Source organism: Ascaphus truei, chromosome 2, assembly GCF_040206685.1.
Source record: "Ascaphus truei isolate aAscTru1 chromosome 2, aAscTru1.hap1, whole genome shotgun sequence".
In the NCBI taxonomy this organism is placed as follows: Eukaryota; Metazoa; Chordata; class Amphibia; order Anura; family Ascaphidae; genus Ascaphus; species Ascaphus truei.
The window spans coordinates 61414376-61440833 of NC_134484.1; the positions used below are offsets into that span (position 1 = coordinate 61414376).

General features: G+C 42.0%; 1 protein-coding gene across 43 annotated transcripts in view; it reads right to left on the reverse strand.

Moving 5' to 3' along the window:
* Window positions 1-26458, reverse strand: part of RIMS2 (regulating synaptic membrane exocytosis 2) — an 814155-nt gene that overhangs the window by 572677 nt on the left and 215020 nt on the right. For all 43 annotated transcript variants that reach the window (XM_075582507.1, XM_075582506.1, XM_075582513.1 and 40 more), the window contains one exon: window positions 18764-19068. In XM_075582507.1, coding sequence (XP_075438622.1) covers window positions 18764-19068 — 305 coding nt within the window. The remainder of the gene's footprint in view (window positions 1-18763; window positions 19069-26458) is intronic.

The window sequence follows — 26458 nt, forward strand, 5'->3', positions numbered from 1 at the left end:
TATATTTAGGCACTGTACCGTGTATAGGTTTCACTGGATGTGCACTGAGCTCTGTCTGTGTTTCATGTTCTGTCTCTGGTTTTAAATATATATCGCCATGCTCATTAGCACTCCTCTGTGACACCTATATGCTTATATATATGTTGTGGTTATTTTGGGGGTTCAATATGAGCTTGCAGGTGTCCTGTATATTTACAGGCTTGCCAGTAGTTGGCATGGGGTTTTCCCCTTCACCTTTGGTACTGCACTTGAGTGACAGCAGAGGGTGTACATCCGGTTGTAGCCGAGACAACGGGGTGCCCGCCTTCTGGCTGTACTTAAGGGCAGGACTGCCCTAAATTTGGAGGTTGTTCCTTCCCCCTGAGGAAGGAAGGTCACACTTATGGGAGCCTGAGATTGGGGCCTTCCCATGTGCTCTTCCCTGTGGGGAGGAGTGAGTGTGACTATACCTCTGCCTCTGCTAAGGAGGTGGGGAAGTTAGGATGGCTGCAGGTGCCCTTGGCCTATAGTGACGGTCCAGGGACCATCTCCAGTGAGAGCTGTGAGTGAAGAGATTGTATCCGGCAGACGACTGCCGTGTAGCTGTTTTTTTACTGCAAAGGCTGTAGTAATAAACTGTTCCTGTTTGCAATATACCTCCGGCCTGGTGTGTGATCTAACTGGGGAGAGAGTACAAGTTCTACCGTGGGAGATCATCTCCATATTCCTGGAGCCTACGGCAGATGGAGGCGCTGAACTGCTATTATGTGGGGTATGGACCCCTGAGGCCTGTTCGTGTGTACCAAAGTCATCGCGGACGTCTCAGCCCTCTTTTTGCCAGCAGGTATATGCACCACATACATCCTGTAATGGCCCCTATCTGCCATTTGGGGGTGCGGGGGGGAGAAACACTGTTACACATATAGAAAGAAAAGTGATTCATGTTTAGAATAATACAAAATGAACCCCCGCAGGTAGGTTCCCCAAGAAGGAAACAGTATGAACAGAAGAGAGCTGTGAGCAGAGGTATGTGGTAACGCTCTATAACATTTGGTTGCGGCGAAAGACCGCCGGTGCTTAGCCGCGACTCACCTCGCCGTCACGACACTCAGTCAACGGCCGCTATGCCACCAAAGCAAGTCCCTAACCGTAACTCACCATAAAAACCCCTAATGTTAACCTCTATACTAACGCTACCCCCTACCCTAAAACCCTTAACCTGTTAGCCTAAAACCCTTTACCCTAACCCCTAAAGTTAACACCTACCCTAACCAGTAAACCCCTTAAAGTTAACCCCCTAAGCACTAAAAACGTACCGTCTCATAGAAGCGTCCGGCAGCGGTAGTTTACGCTGCGGAGCGGCTGCAGCGAATGGTCCGTCTGCGGCTAAACGCAAGAGGCGACATAGCCGCGACCAAATGTCCCATTCTGGGTGATAAAGTGTATCTGTCCTGTTTTGGGTGTCTGTGCGTGCCTGTCCTTTTTGAGTGTATCTGCATTGTTTTGTGTGTCCTGTTTTGTATAGATCTGTGTGTCTGTCAGTCTCTCCTGTTTTGTGTCTCTCTCTGCTGTGTGTGTGTGTGTGTGTGTGTGTGTCTGTGTCTGTGTCTGCTGTGTCTGTGTCTGCTGTGTCTGTGTCTGCTGTGGCTGTGTGTGTGTGTGTGTGTGTGTGTGTGTGTGTGTGTGTGTGTGTGTGTGTGTGTGTGTGTGTGTGTGTGTGTGTGTGTGTGTGTGTGTGTGTGTGTGTGTGTGTGCACCTGTTTTAGGTTGCCTAGAAGGTAGCACCCAGTCTCTGAAAGTTTCTCTGCAATATTATCCTGGATAGCTCTTCGCCATCTTAATACTTTAATATTTAAGATTGAGCACTTGAGAATAAGATTATTGCTAGGTAACATTCAACCTCTCACTTCTATTCTATTTTTTACATTCACAGCCTTTCTCAAACCTGATGGTTTCTCCTTCAGAACATTCCTTAACTCCATTGTATCCCCTGCGCGCTCATTTTCTCCCACCCTAACTATTACAACCTTCTACTAATTGACCTTCATGCTTCACAGCTCTAAAGTGTATTCAAAATGCTGTTGATAGAATCATCTCACTATCGCCTTGACTAGTCTACATCTTACCACCGAATCTCCTGTTACCAACAGGACAGTTACTTGATTGGCTCCACAGCCATGAGATAATTATTTCCCTCACTGCATTTATTCAGGACCAACCTCATGTATTTGAATGCAAGAGGAAGTACAGTAATTATCTTCTGATTCAAGTGCTCTTCATACTTCTACAACCACCACAAGAGCATTTGTTTGGGTAAATGGTTGGAAATCAAATAACGTTTGGCCATTTACATTAAGGGGCCCCTTGCATCACAAAAACAAGCAAAAAGACTATGGCAAAAGACAGGGGTGCCCAATGCTACATCAAATTGACAAAACATATATGGTAATAAGTATAAAGTTTAAATACTTCAATAATAATGCCACAACCTCCCAAGTTAAAAAGGTGGGGAGGGGTGAGCTCTGGGGGGAGGTGCCACCTATCTCCATTTAACTGTTACCCGTCGGAAACACACACACACATTCCCAGCTGGCTCAAACTCCTACACCCACCACATCATGAATATATATTTTTGGTTATACCTTGACGTTTGGTATGCAGGCTTACGACGCTTTGGCCAAAGGGTTTAACTAAATAACCAAGTAATTACTATTATTATTGAAGTATTTAAACTCTATACTTATTACCATATATGGTTTGTCAATTGAATGTAGCATTGGGCATCCGTGTCTCTTGTTGTATACATTTGCCACGCTCAGTAGCACTCATTTTGGCATAAATATATATTCATGATATGGTGGGTGTAGGAGTTTGAGCTAGCTGGGAATGTGTGTGTTAATCAATTTCTGACTAAAAAGACTATGGCCCATGTTGCCTAAGTGGTGTAAATGGGCTGTAAGATGTCTTACAGCACTGGAAGGTGTCTTATGGCATACTGTAGCACTGCTTTGTAAATATGGCTTTAAATAGCTCTGTCGGCTTCCTATTAATCTAAGAAAATGGGCAGACTAGGTGGGCTAAATCAGGGGTGCACAAACTGGGGGGGGGCGCAAGATTTTCTAGGGGGCGCGGCAGTTGCAAAGGTCCCGCGCTCTTCCCCAAGGCATTTAAATTAAATGCCGGGGGATCGCGTGAGGCCTCTGCAACGTCCCTTACCGTCCCTTGTTTTCAGCGATGTGTCGCCATGGCAACGCGGCGGCAAAAGACACCGTGGGGTCACGTGATCCCCGCTGCATCATTTGACGCCCGAGACAAGGTAAGGAGGGGAGCGAGACAAGGGAGGGAGTGCAGACAGGGGGTCATAGGGGGTAAAGGTTTGAGCACCCCATGGCTAAGTGACTCATCTACCACCAAAGTACATGCTTCTATGTTTCATATTAGATACCAAATTCTACTTCTCTCTTTCATAGCTTAAAGCAGCAGTTAAAAGCTGCCATTTTATTTATTTATTTATTTTCCCCTTTAATATGTGCATCAATACAATCCACACAATGATAAGTAATTAGCTAAGTTGCCGATGGATCCGTTTTTGTGTAATCGATCGGCGAAGATTCAGTTCAGGGGTTCACTAAATGGCTGTCAGTGCAGCAGAAGAGGACTAAAGATGCAAAGTTCTGTGGGGAAGATCACGTGACCAGGCAGTAACTAGATACAATTAGTGCACGGCTAGAGAGAGGGCAGGGATCAAAAAGGGGTGTGCCAGAGCCTGTTTCAGAATAGGAAGGGGATGTGACATTGTAAATGGTTGCTATAGAAACAAAAAATGCTTGTTACATTATAATACATTAAAAATGTCATTCAGAATTGTTAAAAAAAAAAACCTGCTATAACTATTTTCTAATAGTACAAAATTGATTTATTAAAAAAAAAAAAACGCATGTAGGATATTGCTTAGTCTGCGGCTTTAATTATTAAGTTGTATAACCTCTTATGTCCCTGATCACCTCCTACACTCTTCTCAACGCTGCTTCTTTCTTCATCCCGCAATCACTTTTACCATTTATTTTTTGTAGTGTCCTAAAAGTACATTTTAATTACTTTAAATATCCCATGTAAAAAAGTTTCTAGCTGTACATAAAACCCATACTTTTAAGATATATACTTTATTTCCCATTGTGTCTGCCTCTTTTGATATTTAACTCTTCATGTACAGCAGGGGTGGCCAACATGACTGGGAGCTGGAGCCATATTTTACCTGTCTCATTGTCAAAGGGCCACAATAAGAAAAACACTCTAATTAATACCTGTATATACTGACACAGAGCATAACCTGACCATGCCAGTGTATAGTACTGTCAGGTTGCTCTGTGTCAGTGTGTAGAGCCGTCTGGTTGTACTGTGTCAGTGCATAATGCGAAGTATAACCTGTCAGCACTATACTGTACACTGAAACAGGATAACCTGACACAGAGTACAAGTGGGAGGGTGGAGGAGGGGGTGACACATGGAGGAAGTGACACGTGGGGGGGAGGGTTGAGACATGTGGAGGGGGGGGAGAGTTTGTGACACATTTGGAGAGGGGGAGGTGCCATGGGGATGGTTGGAGGGACAGGGGGACCAGGGAGTGACAGGAGGGGTAAGGGGGGAAGTGGGGTGATTGTCCCTACCTTGCTCTCCAGTCTCCACAGCCTGCACCACATGGAGCTCTTAAGCATATTCACTGCTGCCTGGGAGCCCACCAGGGGTCGCTGGTCCATAGGAGCTCAGGAGAGGAGCTGGCTAGGGGGCACTCTGGCTTCCCTTCCATGTCTCTATGGTCTGTGTGCTGTCAGAGCCTTTTTTCCCCTACAGGGGCGGCACATGAAGGGCTGCAAGTGGCCCTTGGGCCCCAGGTTGGCCACCCCTAATGCACAGTGCCACCATTTACATTGTCTTCAATGATAGTGTTTATTATAATAAGTCTGAATCTCCTGTATCACTGGGTGTTCAGCTCTCAGTGTTGGTATTTCAACATCACTGCGTCTGCAGTTTGACGTTTCATTTTCTCAGCATCTGCCCTCCAATGTGGCAGCATTTCATCTCCCCTTCTTCTCATTTGTAATATTTTCCACATGAAGAGATCAAAAACAGCCGAGCAGAAATTCAGAAAATGCCAACACTGAAAAGCCACAAGCCTGCTTCTTGCAAACTCATCCATCTTCTCAGTTTAACATGGTGCCCCTGGTTGTAAAGCTTTTAGTAGCCTCTGCATTCGTTTGGCTGCGAAAAGAAAGGGTATTGTCCTGTATAGGGTAATGCTGCCATGACTAGGCTCTGCTGCTAGCATATGCATCAGATCTCTGTACTTTCCTTTGTACACGCTGTCACAGAAAAAACAGGCCTTTTGTTTTTGGTCAGCTTAGGCCTCGTTTATAGTTGCGGCTGCAGTGCGCGCGAGCGACCGCGTGACGTCACTCGCGCGCTGTGTGCGCGAAACCTGCGCTGCAGGCATCGGGAGGTGACAGGGAGACGTGGCGTTAACGTCACATGAGGAGTTCGCCCTCGTTGGCTGACCTGCTCACATGACATGGCCGTGGCCCGGCAAGAACAATTTCCAAAGCCTGTTTTAAAAATCGCGTCCTTGAACGCGTTGGCTGCTACCTGCGAGCTCAATGGAGAACAGACAAGGCCTTAGTAGTACAGTGTAGAATGCCTGGTTTCAAATACATCATTTTGGGGTCCCTATGTAGAAGCATATTGTACAGTAGGTCCAACCAGCACAGGACATACTGTAGGGATGATTTTGGAACAGAATTTATTTTGGATGTTCTATTACCTAATTAACTTCTTTTGGTTATAATTAGCAGGATGTATTCCTATATAGTGCTGGTAGAAGATTTTTTTATATAGTCATAATTTCTCAGATACTTCATAAACAATGTCTGCTAATTAGAGCAGTGTATGAAAATATTTCAAGCTAGATACTGGCAAGATTTTATTAAAAGTTTGCACTCTCAATTACTGCACAAGTCATCAACATCTGTTTCTGAATTAAGCAAAACAACTGAAATATATCCATTACCTTGAGCAATCAAAATGTGTCGCATTGCAACAGGATTGTGAGTTTTTCTCTTTACGAGGATGGTAAAAAATGAATGATAAGAAGTCAAGCACGCCCCCCAAAAAATAGAGCATCAATTAGGTAAAATAAAAGTAATTTTAATGACTTAAAGAAGTCATTATAGCACCCAACGCTACGGTGCATACATGCACCTTCATCAGGGTGAATTTTTTTTCTTAGCGTGCTTGACTCCTCCTGCCTTTTGATGATTCTTTTATCTTCTTGATCAAGATATATTTTGCCTTCGCGCTCTCCTTTGCTATCTTTGCATATTTAAACCCCTATCTAAGGGTAGGGGTGCGCAAACTATTTTGTGTGCCTGCCTGCTCTCCCCCCTGCTCGCGCCCCCACCCCCTTTACCTTTTCTCCGGTATCAGCAGCGTCATTTGGCGTCATGTTGCCATTTGACCCCGCTGCGTCATTTGACTGTTTTGTCATGGCGACGCGTAGCCAGAAGCCACCAGAGAGAAGGTAAGAGACATACAGAGGCCTCGCGCGCTCCCCCGGCATTTTATTTAAATGTTGTGGGGAAGAGCGGGGGGGGGGGGGGCTTTGTAAGCGCCGCACCTCCCCAGAAAATGTTGCCTTCCCAAGTTTGCGCACCCATGTCTTAGGGGATCCCAAGTTGCTGGCTTCCTGGTCCTTTTTCTGTTAAAGAATGCATGATTACACTAAAGTTAATGTCCAGTTATTTAAAGTGGATAAACCTGGTTAGACCTAGAGATAGAGTAGCTTCATATCACCTTAGGCAAGTCACTTTATTATTTATTATTATCACTACTAAAATGTTATTGCTCATTTTACTATAAATTATGCATTCAACTGTAAAACTGAAAAGTCTGCCAATTGTACAGATTGATGTACATCCTAAGTAAAGACACAGATAAATGTTACCATCACACCTGAACACATTCCCTTAAATAATGTAAATAGCATTTACAAAAGCACAATAGTTGCAAACGTTATGTACTGTACTTTTCACTTTGGGGGTTATTTAATAAAGTCCCGGCTGCAAAACTGGGACCCAGTGAAAGGTCCATATGGGACCTGAAACGTCTTTCCACTGTTCTTGGCTGTCACATTAAAGCTGCAGTTCAAGCAATATCCTACATCTGTGTGTTTTTTAATACATCAGTTATGTACTATGAGAAAATACTTGTAGCACTTTAAAAATATAATTTGGAATTGCTTTTTTTATGTATTATAATGTAACGAGCATTTTTTGTTTCTATAGCAACCATTAACAGTCACATCCCCTTCCACTTCTGAAACAGGCTCTGGCACACCCCTTTTTGAGCCCTGCCTTCTCTCTAGCAGTTCACCAATTGCATCTAGTGACTGCCCGGTCACATGATCTTCCCCACAGAAATGTGCATCTTTGGTCCTCTTCTGCTGCACTGCCAGCCATTTAGTGAACCCTCGAGTCAAATCTTCGGTGATCGATCACAGAAGAACGGATCGATCGGCAACTTAGCTAATTACTTATCATTGTGTGGATTTTACTGATGCACATATTATGGGAAAAATAAAAAACCGGCTGCTTGGACTGCTGCTTTAAATGGAGAACTTGTGAGGAGAGCTCTACTTTGTACCTCTGTCTTAGAGGAAGGAGACCTGCACTTTGAAGAAATTATTCACCAAAAAAATTAACCAGATTTACCAAAGGAAAAAACTGAATTGCATTAATGGGATTCCTTATATACATATAAATATATATATAGTGCTGTTTTTTTCAGTGGTTTTGCCCCAGTTTTGCAGCTGAGAGACGTACGTAATAAATAGATCCCTTTATATCTTGGGGAACAAGCGTATAAATATTTTTTTTTTTATTCCAAATGGCTTTCAAGTTGCAATGTGGCAAAAGGTACGGTTGATGAAAATATAATCCAAGCCTGCTGATACTACAGCTCATGTGGAATATTTTATTAGTTAATGTCTCAACACCTGTAACATAATGTTCTGCTGATGATCCTGTTAAAAACGTTAGCAAATTGTATGTCCTAAAAATGGAATTATTGTGTGCCTTAGCAATCTATGTAAAATAATGAAAATATAGTTAGCATAAAGAAACCCAGAGGACAATTGTGGAGCAAAGAAAGTGGAGAATAAGTACTCTAACAAGTGTTGCAACTAAAATACTGCTTCACTCTTTGATAAAGCGTACATAGGCACGAAACGCGTCGGAGTTCGCTCCACTAGCTCTCATTTTTTTATCATGTTGCTTACAGACCAATAAATATTTTTAATTGACCTTTGACTGATTCAGCCTTACTTTTTGCAGCAGTGCACCGCTTATTTCTTCCTCCCCCCCCCCCCCCCCCGGGATTCCATTTCCGGTTAAAAATGTATGTATAAAAACGGTCCAGTTTTCCATTTTCTTGACATCAAATACATTTATCAAGTGCAAGAAGCAAGATTAACAGGCTTCATGCTTACTACTGTATATACTGGCAGTGCAATTTGACGCAGATTAAGATGTTTGCTCCATGTTTTGGAGAAAATTGCTCCATCTTGGTATACGTCCCGCAATGTGTTTTGACGCAATACACAATTGTTTGGAACAGTTGGGTCAAATGTAAGAAACAGTTTCTTACAGATTGGTGTAAACCAGAAAGTTGCACCGTTTGAAACGTGGCAGATTTATTTTACACATGTAGCACTGCTTCCCCCTCCCCCACTCTCTGTGAGATTTTAACTTGGTTACATGTACGTGTGGTGCTGGTTACCTGTGAGGGTCCAGGAGAGATGAGCTTCCGCGATGTTGTGGGGAACAGGGCAGGCTTTAGGTGATCCTCAGGTTCTTTTCATTCGGTGACAGCGCCTCCAGTCACAGCAGGATGCAGTATAACTGCAGGCAGTCCCTACCATGACAGTCTTACTCCTATACTTCAGGCTAATAGACTGCGACAGCCAGAAGTATATAAACGGGATCTTTATTTGGTGCAGCCACTGCAGGTGGTATTACAGCGTATCCATCTTTGTGGAGAAGGGGTTTCAGGCCCTTGGATGGTGCTGGCCAGAAGATAATGTTGAGGCCTTGTGCTAATGCACAGATCTTGGTCCTCTCAGCCCCAGGAATGGCTGAGCTCCTCTATCTTCCCCGGGTGGGAAGGCACTGACTCCATAATTTGGAATGCCTCCTCCCTTATGCAAAAGGGGAAGGGGAGCGCACAGGGTCTGCACCATGATTGGCTGCAACACAGACCCAGTGTCACCACCTCTTCTGCCACTCAGGGAGGCTGCATGAGGGAGCAAACCCCTCAGGATAGCCTGTCACTGTCTATACCTAGGAGAACTTACGTGACAAGGTGGGGGGGCAGAAAGATAGCTGGACCAGCCATGGTTATACACAGATTGAAGAAAAAGTGATGCTTGGAGGTGCACATTGTGATACTTCCATTTATAATATCTGAGATGCAATTTCTCTTACTAAAATTCCCCAAATCGCAGGTTGGGCAAAAATTAGAGCAAAGAGCGGGAGGCACGGACACAGAAATACAAGATGTAAATCACACTTTTTGCATCTGTTTTTGCCCCAGATTGTCGAATACACGACACCCACGTTTTATTTTTTATTTTTTTAATATCAACTGGAGTTACATGACAAAATCAATATATTAGAGATGGAGTGGAGTGTATCTATACAAATGGATTTTGTGATATTCTAAAGTAAAGATGCAGTAGTTTGGGTTATTTTAAGAAACCTTTGCTGCTGTCTGTTATTCCTAGTTATCTATTTGTTCTTTTCCACAGACCTGGGCAGGAGCTCTGGCAGATTTTACCCTTTCGTTGCCTGAGGGTGTTGCAGGCCCCACAAGCAGTGAAATGGTTAATTTTAGAATAGTTCTATAAATAAAAGTTAAGCAGAGATCTTAACGTCTTTCTAGCCTCACACTGCTCGTATTCCCCCTTCCCAGCTGGACTGTCTTCATCCTGTTGACAACCTCATACCAGTGACGTAACTATGGTGCCGCTAATATAAGGAGGGGGGGCGAGATCACGGAGGGGCCCGGCTGACAGCACTGGGGGCCACGCCTGACTTCCGCATCTGGCTGCCGGGTAAGCGGTGCCTCGGTTAAGTGCGGGAGTGCACACACACCTCCCCCACCCCCACTGCTGGCTCCGGAAGTTGGGCCCAACTTCTGCATCCGTGCCAGTTGGCCCAGCTTCACCCACATGAGACCGGACTCGGAGGCTCCCACCCGTCACATTATTAAGAGGAGGGAGATTGCGTTTTCAGAAGAAGACAATCCAGGCATATTTTCCAAGAGCTCTCCAAAGATAATGTTGTACTGTAGTGTTTTAGTCAGAGAGGAGGAGTAGAAGGTGTATACGCTAGTGGCATCTTGCGGGTCTACCTATCCAGGCAATTGTGGAGTAAAACTGTCACAGGGAGATATTTATCATTCATCAGGGTATTTATCTCCACTTTAGCTTAATATGCGAAAGATTGAGATTTGGGCGAGTGTCAACACGATAAGGTAGAGAGGACAAATTGTGGCAATTCTCAAAGTCATCTCCTCTGTGAGTTATTTCCCTCCCTCAATTGTTTTTTACAGGATGGAAACCAGAAGGTCCTTTTGTGTTGAACACTGTGATATTTAGCTCCAGGCACCCCTTGGTTCCTGAAATTCCTTCTAGTGAAGTTACCGGGTATAACTCCCCCTCCAGGGGAAACTACATAGCCACAGAATCTCGGGCCAATAGGAAGCCACAACAGCTGCGGCTTCGTATTGGACAGCCATTTAACCCCCTGATAAAGCCGGTAAATAACACCAGTAACTTCACCGATAAATAACTTGGGTACTTGAAGGTTCCCAGAGCTGAAAATATTGTGGCTCAGCTATGGATGTGTAAGGGTCAGGGAGCCACGCCGCTCTCTGTGCGCTCCCCGCTCACCTGCTCCGGTGCCCTGTGTTTCCCCGAGACCTGCTCTTGCCTCCGCAGGTTCCGCCGGTCCCTCCGGTGGCCATCTTGCTTTAGGCACGCGTGCGCGCACCCGCTCCATCCCCTTAAAGCCTTCTCTTTGCGATGACAGGGTGCACGCGCAACACACGCACGCAGGTGCACACGGGCACTCGCAGGCGCGCATGGACGTGCGCACAGCATGCACAGGCTTCATCCCAGGGAGCTCACCTGAGCCTTGTTATCCTGCCTCCTATCGCAGCCTTCCTTTGCACACACCTCCACGCTGCAGTTTTCCTCTTGGATGCTCTCATCTACATATGCTCAGCTGTGCCAGTGGCACTTTGGCAAAGCATAGTTCCAGTTGCGTTGCACTCACCTCTTCTCTGCCTTCACAGTCTTGTCCTGTCTTGTCTTGCTGCTTACCTTCCTGTGTACCGACCCGAATTTCCACGACCATCCGCTGCTCTCCAAACCTGACCTCGGCAGACGGACTACGACGACTCTGCTCTCTCCAAACCTGACCACGGCAAACGGACTACGACGACTCTGCTCTCTCCAAACCTGACCTCGGCAAACGGACTACGACGACTCTGCTCTCGCCAAACCTGACCTCGGCAAACGGACTACGACGACTCTGCTCTCTCCAAACCTGACCTCGGCAGACAGACTACGACGACTCTGCTCTCTCCAATCCCGGACCAGGCTAATAGAACCTGCAACGTTCCGTACCTCTCCTCCTCTGCCCCGGCAAGTATATCGACCACCCGCACCTCTCCAACCCCAGGCCCGGCTACCCCGACCAACTCTACACTCCAGACGCGCCCCCATGGCTGTGGGTGGCGTAATATCCATTCCCACCTCAGCACCGTGGGCCCGCCTTGTTTGTGGTGAGCACAGCGTGACAGGATGATGGAGTTAGTTAGGAGATATTGCTGCTTCAATTTCCCCGTCTCATAATCTGCATCAAATGTATTAATGTTTCATACATTTGACACATCTACAAGCAGGAATGTGGCAGTGCGTCAAAGCACAGGGTTGTTTGCGTTAATACATTGCAGCATGTTTATTTGTAAGGAGTCGAGAGGCTAAGGGACCTCCAAACATTAACTGCTGCTTGTCATACTCTATTCGTTATTAATATAATTATTGATTGTACTGTATGTATTAAATAACTGTAATGCATTTGACTGATGTAAAACGTGTTCTGTGGGAAAGTCATTTCCAATATTTTATATATGCTCATGCCTCTGTGTTTCTGTATGACTACACAAATACAGAAATATGAGAAAGAACCCTATATTTGCACCAACAACTAACTTCAATACACGAATGTATTGGCAGAAATACAATTGATATACAGTATTGATTCTGGTAATGTTGCAATTTGTTTTGTTAAAGCAAAGGTACATGATGCATTCAATTGATCAGTAAGCTTAAAGTAATACAACATTCTCCCCTAAATAAACTACTAAATAAGTAGACAAACTGGAAGGTTAATTTACAGTGCTTTAATGTACATTATCTGAAATGTTGGTTTAGTTATGTAAATATAAGCACAACTGAGATTGGGCTATGCCCACAATACTCGGATTATTTCCTTGTGTGTGAAAGACTGCATTTCTACACACCCTTTTAAGTCAAAATGTATACAAGTTCATAAATGTATAATTTCTACTTGGCATTTTGTAAGACTTTGTGGAAATAAAATGCTTTAGCTGCTACAGTAAGTCAATACAATTGTGATTGACAGGCTCAATGCAGAAGCAGTTTGAGAACTCCTATGATGCATTACCCCTGTGCTATTTCCCCATCTCAGTTTTCTCATACCATTCAAGGTCATTTAAAGATCACAGTACAGTTGCAGCACTAGGTAGCTAACGGCTGCAGTGCATTTTCAGCCTCATTTTGCTTCTTTCTGCAAACTACAATATTTATTTTTCTTTCAATGTTTGAGTTGTTACCAAAATTGATTTGAAGATGCTCTATTTTGTGGCTATAGCAGAATTTCTATTTCTAAAAATATTGGAGGCATAACCATGTACTGTATTCCCCTATATTACTGTAAGTGCATTAGATAATACTGACAGCGTATAACTGGTCTCCAGGCCTTTACCAGGTTTCCATGCCCCACAATAATAAATCAATGTGTATGTACTTAATGACCTCCACTGAGAATGCCCGTCAAATCTCTATGGGTGCCGATTTATCACAACGTTGCTTCATTAACTCAATTAAAGCAGCAGTGCCACCTACGCAAGATTATAATGGCCAAAGTAAAGTGAAAGCATAGTACTTTCACTTCCAACACTGTGTTACATATCTAATCATCCTTAGAAGATTACAAGTTTAATCTTCCTTACAAGGTTTTCCTAAAATCTCTTCCAATTTGGCACCAATCTTATTTCTTGTTGTTACGGTAGTCTACATCGAAAACCCTGATGGATGATTAAAAAACAAACAAAAACAACCCCAAAACATTTTCCCACCTCATCCACCTCCTACTGTAAAACTTTGGGAACTTTTACATTTAAATTTTTCCATTTATCCCACTAATTTTGTTATTGATCTCCCCCCAGTCGCAGATTGGTTGATGTTTGGCTGAAGATCCTGTAGGCTACTTATCTCAGCCTGCACATAAGACACACAGTCAAGCCGTATGTTGTTTGACATAGCAACCAAAGAGATCATTATGATAGCTAATCATTTTTCTGCAACGTCATGCTTTCTAGACCTCACAAGCACCCATCGTCTTTCTCATCCACTGGTTGAGATGGCAAGTCATAAAGCAGAACATGTCATGTGGCCTCGTGAATTCATGTACAACACATGCTGTATGAAGGATTTTAATATTGCTTAATTGCATACTATTCAAAGAATACAATTAGAGACACGCAGTTGCAAAGAAGCACAACACATACAGGTCCTATAAGGAGGTCTAGGACATTTGGTCACGGACGTTTCGCCATGACCAAATGGCCGCCGCTGCTTTGCCGCAACTCACATTGCCGCCGCCGGAACCTGCCACTGGCTACTTCGCTGCTAAGGGTAAGTGCATAAATCCCTACCTTAAAACCCCCCTACCCTAACCGCAAAAACCCTTAAATAAACCCCTACCCGATAAAACCCCTCAAATTAACCCCCTACCCTAACCGCTAAAAACCCTTAAATTAACCCCCTACCTTAACCGTAAAAACCCTTAAATTAACCCCCTACCCGATAAAACCCCTCAAATTAACCTACCCAGACTAACAGCCAGGTTCAACCATGTTATGGCATATACACTGAAAGCCACTAAACCGCATATTGGCACATACTCAGACAATGATTGCAAGTTAGCCAGAAGGCAGGCAGTGTAATATTGCAATAACGTTCAGTAAGTCCTTTGAGTTTGCAGTGGTACAGCTCGTGGTACATATGCTTAATTATATTCTTGACCAGTGAATCCCCGGGTTTAACGTATAATCTGTAAGGTGGCATGCCTCTTTCTGCTTTAAACATCTTTCCGTATACATTTCGCTATTCTGATGACCTTCTCTAGTGTCTTCTTTCATTGTTTTGCAACATTTAGGGGATCAGATATACCCTATTAACTGCCAGTTCCCTATTTTTGGTGGTTAACTGCATTTCGCAATGCATTCTGCCCATACATTTCTGTGGCCTACTGTAAGTGCATCATTGTTTTGAACTGCTGTTCCCGCAATCTTCATCGCTCCTCTAATTTACCTAGAAAAACATCATTTTGAAGCAGTCAATTAATTGTGAAACAAGCAGGTAACAAACATTTGTCATTTCAGATTAGCAAGAAGATACTTGTACTGCTTACAAAAATACCTGGTTTTCCTTCCCACGGTCTAAAAATGACTTTCATACTCACTTCAATGTCAATTTGTTCCCTGTACTGTACCTATTCACTTGTGAACATTAGCTACATTGCAAAATTACCTGTTAAAGACACTACACCTGAGAGACATTTAGCCATACAACTACTAAGGGATGTCCGTCTTCATGGACCTTTAACCCATTCTTAAACTTTTCCCAATATTGAGAGTATATGCATGAAAATGTAGAAATAATGGAAACAGACAATAAATTAGCATGAATTGTGGTGCTCGTTCAAATGTCCACGTCAAACTCTATAACATCCAAGCTAAATATGAACCAAAATCCGAGAAGGGCTCATCCTCTGAACCTTTTCTCTCTTTTTTTTTTTTTTTTTAATACTGTGAATGTTTAGGTTCCTGAACGGAAAACTAGTGAACTTTTTGTGCAACGGTTCAAATTTTATTTTGGGGTTTATAAATGGAAAACTCACAAACGTATGCACGCAGTGTCACTCACACAGCACAAACTATAAACATTTTCCTGCTTGTTTTTGTTTTTTCCCCCGTCATTTTTTAGAACTAACTAAAAATAAGACACAGAGTGCCCAACCTTACAATTGATTTGAACTTCATTTTTCCATTTGGGTTACTATCCAGCCCAATACTTATTTGTATTCCCTTACTTTGAGCCACAGGCTGCTTCTCTCTTTTTATCTTATGGTGACCTTCCCATAAATCCTTTAGGCTAATTATTTGTACAGGAAACAGACGGTTACATTAAGCAGCTCGACATACCAACCAAAAAAGATCATTATGATAGCGGATAATTTTTGGGTCACATCATGCTTTCCAGACCTTACAAAGCACCCTTAGGAGAGACGCGGAGAGACACGTGGCCTAAGAAATGCTTAGGCATGTCAGTCTTCTGGGCTCTTTAACCCATTTATTTTTTACCCAATGAAGAGAACGTCCATAAACATATAGAAAACAGACAATAAATTGGTGCCATTTGGCCAACACAGTATGCCAATTCTTATAAATTACAGTCAAACCACAGACCATTAGGGTCCCTTAGTGCCTATTCAAAGAATTGTGAAATTATTTTCCAGCATCCACTTCCATGGCCTCTAATAGTACAGTGTGATTTTCCATCCATCCATCCATTACTCTGAGTGTAGAAGCATTGTCTAACATTTTCACATTAGTGTCCCCAAATCCCTCAGCAGTTGCACCTATACCTGAAAATAATGACTTCCATGTCAATGACAAATGTTGGAGGCTGCCTGGTCCTTCTATAGTTTTATACAACATGTAACCATGTCTAAATCATTGAGTTTCCCAGGGTTAATCATTACCATACTGAGATGAAACAGAAAAAAAGAGCTTCCGTTTTTGTGACAGTATTATTAATTAATGACATTGACCTTTCTCTGAGGTGTGGATTAGCTGGCATACAATTACTAGAGGCAGTCAATGACTGGGTGACATTTAGACTTGTTAGAAATACATATGTGCAGCAATGACTGGGGTTAGGAGAAAAATAGCACTGTTTACAAAATGGAATGTGGCTGAAAATGAAGAAAAACATACAAAAATAAATAACCAGAGTTATTAAACATAGGATCTGGGAACATTCACATAGATCACATAGTAATGCTTAGTATTTATCAACATATAGTATGATCACAATATTGCTTTAAAGAGTCAGTGAAACTCTGCAAATGTTAATACAATTACTGCTAAAGTAAAACTAGGCAGTGCAAACACATCGATGATAAATCAAATGCAGATCAAATGCACTTCTGTACACTATCCCACATGTGCCTGGTTAGAATACTTGGTAGACCTGGAGAATGAAGCTGTTAAATAGTTTTGCACAGTACTTTTCCTATATGGCAACTCCAGCATTCTTGGCAGAGTAGAATGATCCCTTCCACCTTTACGCAGTAGGCTGTCTGCATAAAGGGTCATATTTCCTAAGCAGTCTTCTGACATAATTCACCTCCTGGTGGTGGAAGCCACCATAGACTGTAGTCCATTCCAGTCAGTCAATGGACTGTAAAGTGTTGTTTAGTGTTAAAAGGTATCTTACTGCAGAAGACTGCTTAGTAAATATGGGCCGCGCTAATTGGTAGTCATATCCAGCATAAATTGCTATATTATCAGCACACATACATGTAGATGTTGTCACCAGCAAGACAGGAGCCAAGACTTTTTTTTTACATGTAGGTGATGGGCCTACACAATGAACTATGTGTATTCAGCTGTTCTCTGCCATAAGACTCCTTTGCGGGCCAGAAGATATCCTACATCACATTTACGCTGGAAGGTGTCATATTGTCATTGCTCAGTAATTCTGCGCCAAAATCTTTTGAGGAAGCCAATACATGACACTGAGATATTGTTTACACTATTTGTAGCACTGCTGGCACTAAACATACAGTATGAAAACAATAATTCTATTACACAACCATAGCAACACATATTGCATGTCCTGTGCTTCTGAAAATATACACAAAACTTTGCTGAAGAATAATACCATATGATTAAGTGCATGTTTTTTTTCTACGTCAACCCTTTCTATTCTGCTACACAATGGTGTATGCTAAATATAGTGGGGCTATTTAAGATCCATCCATTTGCATCCCATAACCCTGTCAAGTATTTACTCTTCTATCCCTTAGTATCACATTTCTGAAAACATTTCCCCCATCCATGCATTTGACTTACGTCTGTTCTGCAGAAAGGTTGAAACCATGTAAGACTTGATGATCCTTCTTAACATACAGTACAAGACATTGAGAAAAAGGACAGTGACTGATGGAGAAGTTGATACATCCCATTATCCGCTTTCCATCAAGTTCACTTCTACAGGTGCGCCAACGAGTATTCTAACACTTGCCTTAAACTTGCCTTGGAAAATCTGGGGCTATAACCAACAAGATCCAGGTACATGCTGCAAACATTTCAGTGACATTTCTACAGAGACTAATGGCCCATCGGCTTAACACAGCAGGGGTCCCTGGCAGTCCCATTCAGTTTGAATGGGACTGCCAGGGACCCCCGCTGTTAATCCGATGGGCCATAAGTCTGTCTGCAGAAATTTTGCAGAATGTACCCAGCATGTTTTCAGCATGTACCCAGTATGTACCTGGGTCTTGTTGGTGATTGCCCCAGATTGGTTTTAGAATACTCATCGGCACTACAGTACCTAATTTCTACCATTCCTTCACAAAACCACTGCCCAAATCTCTCATTCATGCAAACAGCACAACATGTGTGCAAATTAGCCAATTTTAGAGCTTAGCCGCAGTATTATTTAATGACGCCATATAACCAGCATTTTAAAAACACCTTCAAAAAATTTCAGCCTGGAAACATATACAGTATGTATTCCCATATAAATAGACAAAGTAAAGTAGAAAACATTAGACTGGGGGAAAAAAAAGTTCAGCAATCAATTTAAAATATGAAAACTGTAGCTTTGAGAGTGGATATACACAATAATAAATATGTGAATTATAATTAGCATTCACTTGTGTCCTAATAATTCAATATTTATAAATCGATAGATCATAATCAGACACTTTAGCTATTTATATTTAGTATTCTTTTGTTAAATGGACATTATATTAAAATCGACAACATGCTTTAGATCAGGGGTGCTCAACGCCAGTCTTCAAGTCCTCCCCCTCCCCCCACCGTCCCTGAATTTTCTTCTTTTTTTTTTAAGAATGTAAAAGTAAATACAAGATTGGAATAATATTTAGATTTGATATTAAGGTGCTGTTCCTTATGAATGATATAATTTCTTCAGCCCCTACTCATAATGTGCATTACACATGTGTTCAATAAGAACTTGAAACACATACGTATGAGAGACTACTGTGGACGTACCTACAGAGATAAAAAAACAAAACCCAAAAAGATAAAGATAGAAACTCATCAACATTACCTGTCTGAAGGTATATCGGAAGGGTGCTTTACTCCAGAACCATTTTTAACGGAGTCTTGCCTTACGATCCCTTGTGATCGTTTCTTGTCTGAGGCTGGTGTTATTAAGTCCCCTGAGGGTCCCTGGTATTGGGTTTGCTCTTGCAGCTTAGCTTTTTTCTCCTGAGGTGCCTCTTCGTTCTGGAGCCCTGCTAGATTCTCTTCACCAGGCTTCTGTGGCGTGTTTGAACCAGTGCTGTAGAACCAGGCTCCTGATTTGGTGAGGATTTCTTGTTGTTTTCGGCACAAATTACATACCCACATTACCTGTGCATAATTTAAAAAGAGGACTGGGTTAGTCGTGGCAACAGCAAGGAAAAAAACGGAACAAAACAAAAAGCAAAACGATAAAGGACATGCAGAAGGTGGTCATAGGATGCACATGAAATTGAAATGTATACTGTAGCTGGATAAAGGTTTCTGTTAGGGCTTAAAAATCAGTAACTTCAAAATATGTTGCGCTTTTAAAAAATAAGCTGTGAATAGTAAATGTTGGTATATTATCGCTGTAGTGCATTAGCATTTTTATTGTATGCAATTTCACTTTTGTTAAGGCACCTCTCTCACTAATGTAGCTTGAAATCACAGGATGCAGTGAAATCCAGCCTTCCACCAACATTTCACACCTCATCTCACTACTCTGTATTTTCATCTCAAGGTTGTGATGTGGCATGTCAACAATGAAATGCAATGTAGATATGTCGGCCTGCATTCACTAAGTGGCACTATATAGACAAACGCATTCTTCAAAGTACAGGTCTCCTCTAGGACTGAAGTACAAAGTACATCTCCACTCACAAGTCCATAATGCAATTCTTCATTTATTGCGACAGCCAAGAACAGAGAAGGAACAATGTTTCAGGTCCCATATGGAGCTTTCATCACCTGAGGAATGGTCCATATGGGACCTGAAACATTGTTCCTCTTCCTGTTCTTGGCTGTCACAATAAATGAAGAATTGCATTATGGACCTGTGAGTGGAGATGTACTTTGTACTTGCACAGTATAATTGTACCTGTATCTTAGAGGAGACCTGTACTTTGAAGTGGTGTTGGCTGCACAAGCAGGATTCTCCTCGCCTGAAACTATTTCCCTGCACGTTGGAACTGTACTAAGTGGCACTATGCCATAAGAGACCTCCCGCTCCTTGAAGGTGTGGTATGGCATAGCAACGCTTAGTAAACAGGCCATGGTGTATAGATGTCTATGTATGATTGGAAGGGAAGTAAACATAATTATGCCCCTTTACAAAGCATTAGTAAGACCACACCTTGAATATGGAGTACAATTTTGGGCACCAATCCTAAGAAAAGACATTATGGAACTAGAGAGAGTGAAGAGACACCAAATTAATAAAGGGGATGGACAATCTAATTTATGAGGAGAGACTAGCTAAATTAGATTTATTTACATTAGAAAAGAGGCGTCTAAGAGGGGATATGATAACTATATACAAATATATTCAGAATATATTTACAAATATATTCAGGGACAATACAAGGAGCTTTCAAAAGAACTATTCATCCCAAGGGCAGTACAAAGGACATGGGGCCATCCCTTAAGGTTGGAGGAAAGGAGATTTCACCAGCAACAAAGGAAAGGGTTCTTTACAGTAAGGGCAGTTAAAATGTGGAATTCATTACCCATGGAGACTGATGGCAGATACAATAGATTTGTTCAAAAAAAGGTTGGGCATCTTTTTAGAAAGGAAAGGTATACAGGGATATACCAAATAAGTATACATGGGAAGGATGTTGATCCAGGGATTAATCCGATTGTCAATTCTTGGAGTCAGGAAGGAATTAATTTTTCCCCTTATGAGATATCATTGGATGATGTGACTCTGGGGTTTTTGTTTGCATTCCTCTCTATCAATAAGTAAGTATAGATAAAGGATAAAGTATCTGTTGTCTAAATTTAGCATAGGTTTAACTTGGTGGACGCACGTCTTTTTTCAACCTCATCTACTATGTAACTATGTAACTATGATTCCTCAAATTTTATGTTGCTGATTTTCAGTTATTCTATGTCTTTTCACAGTTTGTTTCATTTACAGTGTGCATAATGTCTTCCAGGTGTTAGGGAGTAAAGTATCTAGGGAGGATGGCATTTTGATATTTGCATATACAATCCTGTGTCTAACTATCTTTTGGGGACATTTTAAACTGCTGTTTACTGAGCATTTCACATTGAGCGAAGTCTACTACATGCCACACACATCTGAGGATACAGTGCTCAGTTTTTATAATACAGTATGCTTATTACTAAAAAACAAATACGAAAGAAAGAGAGAGAGCATTAAGTAACACGGACTAACACAATGGTTATCACAATTCACTTTTAAGTATCATTAAACATAATATAACATTAACATATATAATCCCCATGGTGGTTTTATTTACCATAACCGATTCTTTACATTTAGTTATATTTAGATTAACCAAGTGTAGATTGTATAAAATAGCTATGTCTTCTGAGCTACGTCAGATTTCAGCGCCCAGGAAAATATCTAAATGTATTACAAACAAGTAGGCTACCCTGAAAGTAACACAGGTTCTGGCAACCATCTTGTTTTATCTCAGGTTGATACTGACTTTGGGAACTGTGAATGGCAATGTTAGGCTGGTTTTTAATAAAGAAGACCACTTTCAAACTCATGATATGCTTTATCAGAACAGGGAAAAATACCGTATTTGCACTTTTAAGGTTTGAAAATATCTGCAACAAATTATAAAGTAGAGTCCTGACTCCTGCAATAACCAAGGGGTTTCAGCAAGCAGCTGCTTTTTTTGATCAGATGCATCTCTGATAGATACAGACACACACTGGCCACTTTGCTAATTAGCTTTTGTTAGCCTATTTTTCTGTCCCCTCACAGTTAGCAAATGCGATTGATCAATGGTTAATGATTTCAAGTTTAGAACCTTATACCAGATATATGAAACCGCACAAAACTCTTCTTTACCACAAAACATGAATAGACTTCTTTTAATGATAGAGCATTTAAATCTAAGTACTGGAACCTTAAATAGGCACCAATTCTTATAAAACATTATATTTATTGTACTAGTTCGATATCAAGCTTAGATATGTATCATTTTATGCCAGTGGGTTTTGAAATATTTATTTCCTAACTCAAAATAGTTTTTGATATGCAAATAAGTTTTTAAAAATCATTTCAGCAGTATTTAGAATAAGGACAATAAAAATAATACATTCGATTTCGGTATGTAATGTTTTGCAGGAATAGCACTAGTAATAAAAGCCGAGTTGGCCCCTCTGTTACCATTAATTTTTCATAGTAATTGTATCCTTTAAAAAAGCAAATCAGCGACCTATTGCGGCAAATATTTAAGTCATGCATTAATTTTTCACCAATACAAAACTGCTTTTCCAATTTGCGTTGGCACAAGAAGGTCCATCCATTTTGAAGTTCCTGCTTCTTGTATATTCCCATATCAAGCAATGCCAGCCAACTAACTTCTCTGCTTGTTATTCCTTCATATAACCAAGCAGATAATGTTTCTAAATGAAGAAACACTGTCTAGATCAAAAATTAAACAATATCATATCCCACTTTATCTGTCTAAAAGTTCATCCAAACAATACAAATGCTACTTATTAGACAATATGTTTGTTTATCCTATATTTCTCTACCATCTCTTAAATGTCAAGAAGTGCAAAAATAGTCATATTTAGTCAATAATGAAAGAATGACATACAAAGACAAATATGTAAATCTCATACACCTATTTATATTGCATTTTATTATAAATTTAATATTTATATACATGTATACAAGCAATATGTATAGTAGGCAGACCTAAAAAAAAAACAAAGAAAAGCAAAAGTACACGAGACAAAAAAATAAATATAGAAATACTCCACCCAACACCAGGATCGATGAAGAAAACTCAGCACTGCATGATAGTGATCAAAAAAGAATTGTATTGGGACAACCAAAATATCAAGCGTTTCGGTCCCGCTGTGGGACCTTCCTCACACACACCCTGAGGTTCCACAGCGGGACTGAAACGTTTGCAATTTCGGTTGTCCAAATACAATTCTTTTTTAACCCTATCCAACAGTGCATCACCTGACGACAGGTCCATGTGGGACCTGAAACGTTGTCTTTCCACTGTTCTTGGCTGTCACATTAAATGGAGAACATCATTATGAACTTGTGAGTAGAGTTTTACTTTGTATCTCTGTCCTAGAGGAGGCCTGCACTTTGAGGAAATTGTTTGTCTATGTTGTGTTGGCTGCACAAATAGGATTATCCGCGCCTGAAACTGTGTCCCCGCACTTTGGAACTGTCTTATGTAAAAGGACCACCTGGCAAATATGGGCCTAAATACCTGGCGGACTGAATCATAACACAAAGGCCCTTATTTTACAAGTGAATATTCCATAAGTTATGCTGCCAGAAGGTATCTTATGTAAAACACTGCTTAGTAAATATAGGCCAATCTTCTTTATTTATGTTTATTGCCATGGTCCAGATTCTTCCCAGTACCCACAAAAAGAGGAAGGAAAAAAAAGGACACAAAACTGGGAAAATAAATTGCCATTGCTAGCAATGTAAGTAATACGAGTCATACAGCACCGAACAAAACATAAAATAAAGCTATATCTAATAACGTTACACAAAATACAGTTATTCCAGGGTTAAAAGCACCAGTACACATGTTGTGAGAAGGTATCCCAGGCTGAACAGCTTAAGCAGATATTGTCTCAGCAGTAACTTTATAATAGAGGTACTAGATGAAATTGTCCATGTCTTATACAAGCCAATAGTTCTTGAATGCATGCTGTGAGTATCCCTGTTAAAGTGTTCTGCACTTTGCATTGTTGGCACAATGTTCTTTTTCGGAATATAGAAATGTTTTCAGGTGTTGTTATGGAAGCAGTTATCTTAACTGGATAGAGGGACACTGGGGCACTGATGGCCTTGTGTTATCCCCGGGAAGCCACCAGGAATTAGACAATATTTAATATTCGGGGTGATTATATGGATAAAAATATGTCCAGTAAATAAGGATACCTTAATTATTGTACAACCAAAGAGTCTACGTGTTCCATTCATTATAACACTGTTTTAATTTATTGGTTTCCTTGGTCAAAATAAAAATGGCAAAATAATGAGTATTTGCTGAACCGTTGCGGAGATAGGACCAGGCAAGTTATACTATACAGTAGATGCAGATTTTCAATACAATTGAAAACATACAGTAGACTGCTACTTTAACAATATAATATACTGTCTTGGGAAAGATCTATTGTGTTCTGTGTGTCAAAATCCATAGTCAGAGCTCCTATCTATCCACTGGCAAAATGCTACAGTAAGCTTAAACTCTATAGGAGTGCAATGTCAAGAAAGCTTTAACATCATACCGAGTCGGAACAACAGCAAGAGACCAGAAACTAAGAATACGACAAATAACCTAGTGTGGCTTCACAAACCAGATATTGTACTGTAAGAGTGAGAAATTGACCTGTAATACAACTTAAAAAGAAGGTCAAGTAAATGACAAAAACTCTTTGAAGAGATCCATGTGTATCTCCCAAATCCTAATCCTTCGGTTAAGGCTCACTTAGGTCACAAGAAGCTTTTTTTGACCACTATTTTAATGTGTTCGCTAACAGACTACAGAACTTACACCACCTAGATAACCTCAAAGCCCCCCCCCCCCTCCTACATAAACATCAAAATCGACAAAACAAATATGCAACGTTTCATTGTAATATGCTCATTAACTCTGGCTTTATTACTGCAGATTTAATATGATAAGGTTATTGGGAGGAGGGAGCCCTGAAAACCTTAAGTAATAACTGCTATTTTTATTCATTTTCTTTGATGAAGATTACTTCAGTATAATGTCACAAAGTGAAATGAATGAGATTTGAAAATGACAGGAGTAAATTTACTAGGGTGCACTAAACTAACATGTACTAACTAATCTACATGCTAATTATGTGGCTTTAGCCCTATTTCCTTGTGCTTGCTAAATAACCCCCAAAGCAGTCAATTAATTTAAAATCTCTTGACTATGTATGTGTAAGGAGGTCACCCCTGGTTCCCCTGATCTTCCTTTGCCCCCTGCCTTACCCCTGTGGCAGTGGGGGAAGGGGACGGCGACTTCTCCCGGCGGGCACCGCCCTCTTGGTTGTGGCGCGAGCTTCGCCCATGCGCAGTAAAGATCGCGCACGCGGTCCCCGTAGAAAAGAGCTGTACCAAGAACTACAATTCCCAGCAGCCTCTGGGGACTGCACTTTGACCCTTGTCACAGGCAGCATTGAATCCAATAGAGCTGGTAGATTCTCATGCTGCAGAGTTGCAACAATGTTGTGTGCAGACAGGGTTTTGTCAGTTGGAGCTGGGGAGCTGTGAGGGAAGGAAGGGTGCAGGGAGTGAGTGCAGCTCCTGCACCCAGATAGGTACCCACATCCCAGGTAGGCCCCAACTCCCCACCAGGTTAGTGGGTAATTGAATAGGGACGGCCCAAGATAGGGACGCTGCCCTTAGTGTCAGTGTGCTGTCTTGTCAGAGTCACGGCTGTCAGTCCCGTGAGGTCTGACAGGCAGGCACAGTGTTGCGCAGCACATTGGCTGCAAGCATCCAGTGGGTCACAGCTTGTTGCTGCAGGCGCTGGGATCAGTTAAGTAATAGTGAGGCAGAAGGGACTCGGGTAGTACGGGAGGAGGTAGTGCGGGTGCAGGGGGTCAGGGACCCCTGCATAAGATAGGCTACCCCGTAGGCCCTAGGAGTTTTCCCCAAAGCCATTATGGGTTGCTGTGCTGTAGGGACGGCCTATAGTACAGAGCGTGTCACTGTAGTTCAGAAGGAACCATATAGGGACACAGCGGATGCTGCGCCACCGTGCAGCGAGTGGGCGCAGTTCTTTGTTGCGGCTGTGGCAGTCCCCCGGGTGGGATCGCCCTGGAGGGGGTTCCGGTGTTCTTCGGTCGCCGGATCCTTTGTGAAGCCAATTGGAGATCCGAGCACGGGAGTGCTCGGGCAGGTACTATCAAATCCACAAGTGCACCAACGGGCCCTTAGTTTAATAGTGACTGCGCAGTCACCCATTGCCTCTCTCTGCACGAGTGCGGAACATTGGGTGGGGATTCCATGGACACTGGGTGGGATCACTTGGTGTTGGGGAAGCGTCCTGTGCGACGCAGCAGTCAGTGTCTCCTCCCGAGAGGGACACCCGTTATTCAGTGTGATTCTATTTGTGTTGTATGCTGTTTCTTATGTTCTAAAGTAAACGTTCTTAGTTACTATACAAATAGGTGTGCGAGTTATTTGTATGTGTCCTGCGAGGAACCACTCCCCCTATGGTGGGAGCCATCGCAGGTGGAGGCGCTGCACCGAGTACGCAGTTACTCATAGTATCATATAATTGCCCCAGGTTCCCTGTGGCGGAAGCTCAGCCCTCCTGTGAGCCAACAGGTAAAGCACTACACGCAGGTAACACCGTATGTTCTCCGCACCCACACTATAATCTGCGATTGGGTGGGGGAAGACCCGTTACATATGTATGTATGTATGTATATCTTTATTTATATAGCACCATCCAGGTACTTAGCGCTTCATAGCAGTAATACACGTGACATAATAATCTAACACATGGTGGGAATAAGCACTTCAGACATG